General features: G+C 30.4%; 1 protein-coding gene across 1 annotated transcript; it reads right to left on the bottom strand.

Annotated features, from left to right (window-relative positions):
• Positions 1-6,215: 6,215 nt before the first annotated feature.
• On the bottom strand, positions 6,216-7,864 carry J4E78_009656 (uncharacterized protein; the record flags this gene model as incomplete). Its single annotated transcript, XM_049370245.1, has 4 exons — positions 6,216-6,493; positions 6,545-6,765; positions 6,814-7,742; positions 7,796-7,864. The coding sequence occupies 4 exons, from the start codon at positions 7,862-7,864 to the stop codon at positions 6,216-6,218; spliced, it is 1,497 nt and encodes a 498-aa protein (XP_049217992.1).
• Positions 7,865-8,532: the final 668 nt, after the last annotated feature.

The following is an 8,532-nucleotide window of genomic DNA, read 5'->3' as shown; positions in this document are numbered from 1 at the left end:
TTATAACTTAGCTACTTTTATAAAAATATAACTATAAGAAGATAGAGTATACTTACTAGAGAGTAGTAATCTAGAGCTTTAGTAATATAGTAGCTTTACTACTTTTTCTAGTATTTCTAAAATAAATAGTATTTATCTAAAGTATTCTTAAGAATTTTAATAACGCGTAGTAGAATAGTTCTACTAAGCTTAGTAAACTACTTCTTTTTATAAGCTATAGTATTCTTATAAGCTTTATATATTTTACTACTAAAAAGTTATAAAAAGAAGTTATTATTAAGAATATAGCTATATAGCTAGAGAATAATAAGCTATACTATAATATAACCTAGAATATAATTCTAAGTGTTATAATTCTTTACATCTTTCTTAATTATATAGTAATTAAGTAATATACTACTAGTAAGATAATATTCTTATATATTTATATCTAGTACTAACTAATATATATTAGTTAGCTTTATATAGTCTATACTTCTAGATAAAAATAGCTCTACTAGAAAAAGGTATATCTTTATTACTAGTAGCTATAATATTAACCTAGATCTAATATACTAGAATAATAGCACTTTTTATAAGAAACTAAGTTAATACTCTTTAAGTAGAAGTATAATTAAGAAAGAGTATATTTTATATAACTTCTTTATATAGAAGTATATAAGGCTAATATATATAGAGTTAAAGCGTACTAGATAATATTTATAAATATAGTAGTAAAGCGCGTAGCTTTTAAATTACTAGAAAGTAATATAGATAGTTATATTTTATTAAGTATTACTAAACTATTCTTCTAGTCTAGAATAAGTAAATAAGAGGTAGAAGAGTATTTTAAAATCTATACGTCTAAGAAAGTCTTAGAGATCTAGCTCTTTAATTATCTAGAGAAGTTACTATTACTATTATAACTTTAAAGTACTTTATATAATAGACTTTTATATAATAAATAGCTTATAAGAGTATATAAAGCAGCCTTATCTACTAATTCTAAAGAAGCTACTTAGGCTATACTTATATATATTTCTATAGTAGAAAGTTCTAAAGTTAGAGTTTATTATAATAGTACTCTATAAGCTCTTACTTCTTTTCTAAAATTATTAACTTTATATAAAAATAGCTTAAAGAAAAACTTAGTTAATATAATTTTTATAAAAATTAGTTTTAAAGCTAGTAAAAAAGTAATTATAGAGCATTTTAATAAGCGCGCTATAGCTATCTATATAGTAAAAGACATTAATAATATACTAAAAGCTAGAAGTTACTAAGACCTTTATATTAATACTTAAGATCTTAAACTTATAAAAGAAGGTAGAAAAAATATAAAAAAAATAGTTTATATAAAGCTTATCTTTAAGTATTTTTATAGTGCTTTACGTAAACTAAAAAGAAAATTAACTCTAGAGTCTAACTTACTTCTACGTCTAAAGTAATTAAAGCTACTTTTACTAGTAGAAGCTACTATAAACTAAATAAAAATTAATAATAAAAACTCTAAATATATAGTTAGAATAAATAGATAGACTAACTATAACGTAGACTTAGAAGATAACCTCTATACACTAAATAGAGATATAGCTATAGTTATATATTTTATAAGTTCTAGAGATACTATAAATACTAATAATTACTCTAGGTCTATAATAGTAGAGTAGAAAAGTAGTAATATAAGCTTTATAAGTATAAAGAACTCTATACTTATATTAAATCTAAAGTTATAAAAGAAAAAAATAGTATAGATTTATATTATAGCTAAAATATTAGCTAAATAAATTAGAAAAGATAAAAGCCTTTTTCTATAGTTAGTAAAGAAGAAAAGAATAAGTTTATTAGTTTTAGAAAGTTAAAGTAAGAGAGTTTTAAACTTAGTAAAAGTAAAATAGCTACTAGAGTAGAATGTAGTAAATTTACTATAGCTACTAAAGTAGTTAATTTTTTTATTTAAGAGATAATTATTTTAGAAGTAGAGATAGTCTAGAATATTTAACTATATAAGGTTTTATTTCTATTATACGCTATATAGACTTAATATTAAGATACTAGTATATTAGTTTTAAGCCTTTATATTAGCTATTACTATATTCTTATTCTCTATATACTAAATCTTTTCTTTAATAAGTATATCTATAGATATTAGATAATAGTAGTATTAGAAAAAGAATATATATACTATAGAAACTAATAATACTCTTTAGAAGTATATTCTTACTCTTAGTTCTAATATAACTTTTTTTAAAATTACGTAAAATTCTAGAAAGTATTTTATCTTAAATAGTATAGGTAGTAATAATAAATATATTAAAGTTATACTCTATCTTATTTAACGTATAGTTATACTTATCTAGATATAATTTATTAGTTCTTACTATTATAGTAGGTAGATAAACTTACTAGTAATATATTCTCTTTCTACTATAAGTTTATATACTTTATTAGCTTTATAAAGTAAGTCTTCTAGTAGAAGTTATAGAATCTCTATATATATAGGCTAGTATTTAACTACTAGAGCTATAGCTTTACTATAAGCTAGTACTTCTAGAAAAGAAGATAGTAAGAGTAGCTTTTTCTTATAGTTATATATTCTAGTGTAGTTTTTCTATTTACTTTAGCTCTATAGCTATTTCTATAACTATTAGATCTAGCTAATATCTTTAGATATAGAAAATTTATTATTAATTATACTAATATATAAGTATTAAGCTTTTAACTAGATATATAATATAAGCGTATACTTAAAAGTTAAGTAAGAAAATAATAAGCCTATCTTTCTCTACTTATCTTTATTACTTAACTATAATATTAAAAGCTTAATAATCTTTAGTTACTTATAGGCACTAGTAATATATAAACTTCTAATCTTTTTATTAATATTTTCTATTTATACTATAATAGTAAATATACTATATATTATAAGTAGTAGAGTGTAATAGTTCTTCTAGTAAAAAGACTTCTTATTTTATATAGTATAAGGTAAAGTATATAATAAAAAGTATAAAGCTATTACTAAATTAGAATAGATAAGTATAGATAATAATATATTATATATAACCTTAGTCTATATAGTATAAAGTAGAGCGTAAGACCTACCTTTACCTAGAGATATACTATAGTAAATATTCTTTTACTCTCTCTTATATTTCTAGTATACTTTTTTACTAACTATTTAGATAGTATTTTAATTCTCTAGTTTAAGTAGTTTAGAAAATAAAGCTAAGATAAAAAATACTAGTCTAGACTATAAAATGTTTACTATAATAGCTAGGTACTTAGTAGAGTTATTCTACCTAGATATACTAAGAAAAGTATATATAGTTAAGCTAAAAGCAAAGCTTTCTATATTTATAGTTTTAGGTATATTCTCTAAAACTAGTATATAACTACTTTAGAAGTCTAATAAAAAATAAAGTAAAGAAAAAAGTATAGCTAATAAAGCGCTTCTTCTAGTTAATAGTAAACTACTTTAGACTTAGCTCTCTAATAAGTATTATAATACTTAGCTATATTTATTTAATAATAATCTTACTATAATATAATAATCTATAGTTTACGCTCTTATATTTAATATTAAAATAAGTATAGCTACTATTAGTTACTAAGTTTATATTTCTTTTCTAATCTTAGTAAGCTACTAGAACTTTTAATATATAAATATTATACCTTAGAGCCTTAATTATATAAAAAGAATTAATAACACCTACGTTATAGAAAAAGTATTTAAAGTTTCTATATATAATATTCTAGATATAATAAAATTACTTATACGCGCTTTAGAAATATTCTAAAACAAACTAGAATAGTACTATAATCTCTCTAATAAAGTTAAGTTATATTAGTATATAGTTTCTATTACTTATCTAAACTTATTATTACTTTTTTTAATTCTAGCTAGTAGCTAAATTTCTAAGTTAGCTATCTATTAGTTAGTAAGTTATCTTTAGTAGTATATATTCTACTTTTATATTAAAGAGAATCTCTTTAAACTCTTAGTTAGAGACTTTATCTTATATAATACTTTAATAAACTAGTACTATATTATTAAGTATAAAGTATAGAAGAGTTACTTAGTAGATACTATAAAGTAAAGACTTATAGCTTATATAGTAAATTAGTACTTTATAATAATATATTAATAGTTATAGATTACTATAATAGCCTAAATAACTATATATACTAATAAGAAAAGTAGTTAGAGAAGTAACTAATCTAGAAATAATTATTCTAATAAGTTTAAGCTATAACTTAATAGTAATAAGAATAATATAACTATAGAAGGTACTTAGCTAGTTAAATTTATTTAGTAGTAGAATAAGAAAATAAGAACTACTCTCTACTAGAAATAGAAAGCTTCTAGAAATAATTCTAGTCTCTATAACTATAAAGTCTCTAATTCTAATACTACTAGTTAGAAAATTAATATAGATATAGATATAAATATAGATATAGATATAGATATAGCTATAGATAGAAATAAAGATAGTAGTTTAGAATTTAGTACTTCTACGCGCAAGATTTATACTAAACTAAATACTTAATACTATATTCTTTAGAACTTAGTATAGCTTTCTAATTAAATTACTATTAATAGTAAAGTTTAGAGATTAGTAGTTAATTTTAGAAGACTATAAAATAAAGACAAGATATATATATATAAAATATATTATATCTTTCTAGACTTATTTACTAATATAGATATAACTATAATAGAAAACTATAGATATATACTTATATTATCTCTTTTTATTAAATAGAGAACTACTTTAGAAACGCTCTAATATAAACTTAATATAGATATTAAATAAAAATATATAATATTTTATAGCTATATTAACTCTATTCTTATAGTAGATTTACGCTTTTCTACTAATAAAGATATTAGTATATTTAGTATCTATTACTAGCTAGTGCTAAATAGTTACTATAAAACTTATAATTTTTATAAAAATAATAGTATAGTAAGTAACTTAAAGTAGTATTTAAGTATTAAGAGAGAGCTTCTTTAGCTTACTAATATCTTTTCTAGCTAACTAAACTTTTTTAGTACTAGACTTTTTAAAAATTTCTAACTTAAGAGTTTTTTCTATATTAAGAATAAAGACTTCTAGTAATACTTTAAAAATACTTTTTCTAAGTTTAGTATTACTACTTTATCTAAATTCTAGTAAGTAGAATAAAATTATAGAAACTTATATAAAAGAATACTAATAGCTATAGCCTAGTATAATATTTAATAGTATTTATTTACTATATTTACTAATCTTTATAAGTATTATAAAAAATATCTAAAACTTTAAGCTTATTTTAATAAATAGTAGTATAATAATATCTTTTAAATAATAGAGTAAGCTTATAGTTAAATCTTTTAAAGATAGTAGTACTTATAGTAAAAAGCTTTAAGTTCTTTTCTAAAATACTTAACTATATTATAACTACTATAGCTTAGTAGAGTAATACTAATTACTTATTTCTAGTATAAGTTATATAAATCTTACTACTTAATTTATAGCTTATATAAGTTATTATAAATTCTATATAGTATACTACTTCTAGAACTTTTTTTATATTAGAACTTTACTTAAGATAATTACTAGAAAGTATAGAAAGTATTAATACTATATTTTATATAACTAATATATTAATAAGAGCTAAGAGTATAATACTCTTAGTAAAGAATATAAAACTTATTAAAAAGAAAGTATATAGTATACTTAATAAAGGTATATTTATTTTAATTACCTATATTAATATAATTAGTAAAATATATATATATAAGCTTATTATAATAATAAGTATAGTAATAGTTATTTAATAACTTTATAATATAAGTATAAGAAATATAACTTACTTTGTATTAATTTACTTACTATGTACCTCTATCTTGAGAGATATGGCTAGCGTGACCTAAGTGGGCCCGCCAAGCGAAACCCGGCCCTGCCTGCCACCCTCTGAGCTGCCTTCCTCCACTCGCAGCCTTCATGATGCCAACGCGTCAACAACGAGTCTCATTCAACATGTTCAAATCTCTCCTTTTCATGTTTTCTGGATCACAGGGTTCGCGGCATTCTCTTGCTTTGCAGAGCGGCGTTGACACCTCGGAACGCCATCCGGATGGAGTATGCATGTCGCTCACAACGGAAGTCGCATTCCCAAGAACGATATGGTCATCTTGCTATCACACCGAAACGTTATGCTATAGATTAGTTCTATGAAACCACATCCATCATCTACTGAACATTCGAGATCTTGAACCCACCAGGCACAAGCTTCTGGAAAACACCCGAAGGATCATACTTTTTTGCTGCAGCCTTCATCTTCTTCACGGAAGCGGATCCATAGCTTGCGAGGGGGTCTTGCGTGTTGTCCGCGTAGTTCAGGTAGAGATATGGGTTGTCGGCACCGATGCTCTCGGCATACTCGCGGATACCGTTGACGAGATCAGCGCCTGCGGCTTGAAAGAGCGCGTCTTGTTCAGCACCTTGCCAGGAGATGTAGGGTTGGTATACTATTGTCACTGATTAGCATGCAGTCATTACGGAATCCTAGAGCAACTCACGACACAGCACCTGCTCACCAAAGCGCTCCAAGCCCAGCATGTTGCCGCCCTTGGACGCGCTCTGTCTCCAGTACGAAGGCGGAAGGGGCTGGTAGAGCACATAGATCTGCCAGTCACCCGTAGCCTTGGCCTTCAGGTTGGACAGCACATCCATATAGATCTCATGGGCTTTGGTCATTACGCGAAGGTCGTTTGCGAAGGTCAGCGTGCCGAAGTATACGCTGCATCCTTGGTCAACATCTGCACAACAGGAGTACCGACTAGCTTACCTATGTGTAGTAGCGCCCGCGAGTTCGGCTGCCAGCGACGACATGTTCCTGATACCCGTGGAGTCCGAGATGTTGCCAGGAATTGCCAAAAACTCGTCGTAAGCCGCGGGTCTCGATACCGGCTCGGCATAGTCGTACGCGTTCAGTATCAAATCGGCGCCCGCCGAGCTCTGGTACACCGGCATGACGATAGCCGAACCCTTCGGCTCCTTGTCAATGTTGTTGGAGAAGTTGATCAGGGCCTTGAAATGGTCTTGAATGGTCGACTCTGGGTAGATGACAAGCCCACCCCACATGCCGGCGTAGTCGAAGGTGCCAAATTTGAAGCTAGTAACGATACCGAAGTTGTTGTTGCCGCCTTTGAGGACAGCAAAGAGATCTGGATGCGAAGTCTTGGACGCGGTCACGATACGACCGTCAGCGAGAACAACCTCGAACTCGATGACGTTGTCGCAGACCAGGCCCCGCCCCGGCGAGAAGTACGAGATTCCACCGCCGAGCGTAAGACCGCCGACGCCAACTGTGGACGAGCGTCCACCACTTGTCATCTCGTTCAGTGGCTCCAGGGTATCGTACACGTCGTTCCACGTTGCCGCAGGACCGACTTTGACCAAAGCCTTCTTAGCATCATACTCAACGGTGCTGAGATAGTGCAAGTCGAGTGTTACGCCGTTCTCGATATTAGAGGCTCCAACGTATGGAGTGTGTCCACCACTACGAATCGCAAACTTGCATGACTTCAATCGACTAGCAGCTGTGAGGGTCTTGACAGCAAGGGCGACTTCTTTGGCGGTCTTGGGCTGGACGATGCAGTTGGGTGTGATAACCTGCTGCTTGACATCGAAGTAGGAATCTTCCCGCGTCTCATACGCGTCTTGACCAGGGTAGAGCAGCCGACTCTTTAGGGAGGTGAGTGCAAGAGCGGAGCACTGTAGATGTTAGCAGACGTTTCGGATAGAAGAGAACTAGGGAGCAGCCTCACGCAATAGTCAGCATGTGCGAATGGGACGACAGCCGCTGCCGCAAGTAAGGTAAGGGACAAGCGAGTCATGATGGTAACCAGTCCAATAGGTGAAGAGATAACACAAGGAACACTCGATGACCGAAACCTTGACGCAGGCTGTGGCACGCTTTTCTACTCGCTCATATCTCTCAACAGTTTGAGGGATTAACCTCAACAAGGATGCGCAATTCCTGCTCATCAATGACTCGACATATGAGATGAAGCTGGATGCTCGAAGGATGCCAAAATTGTTTCCAGGACTGGACTCAAGTGGCGTTCGGCCTGTGCCGCGAAGGCCATACACCCGTCGGCAGCGAAGCGGCAATGCCGTCGATTTGTTCGCTAAAAGGTGGCTTACAGGGGTCTATGAACGTATGCTTCTCCATAGGTTCGAGATCACTTTACACACGGCTCGGCATAAGCAGTTAATTTGGGGATCATCCGCGACCCTGGCGAGCGGACCGCGGAGAGCTAGGAACGAGGTACAGTCGCTCTAACGGCCATCAACAGACGCTTCGCGGACCTCGGTCAACCATACTGATGGATGCGACGCCTAAGGGATGGCCAATTCCATGAACGCCACATCCTTGGCATGCTTATGCTCACCCCAAGCTTCCGCCAGACAAGAAGACATCTGAGCCGTTCTTGCCATGCACAGTCATCACTCCGATGCAGTGGAGTGGCACAGGTATACTGACCAAGTTCTTGGTCGGCGG

The sequence above is a fragment of the Alternaria triticimaculans genome (genome assembly GCF_023758025.1).
Source record: "Alternaria triticimaculans strain BMP 0046 chromosome Unknown scaffold_22, whole genome shotgun sequence".
Lineage (NCBI taxonomy): Eukaryota > Fungi > Ascomycota > Dothideomycetes > Pleosporales > Pleosporaceae > Alternaria > Alternaria triticimaculans.
The sequence above is the reverse complement of the archived record's forward strand: the minus strand, read 5'-3'. Positions and strand labels throughout refer to the sequence as shown.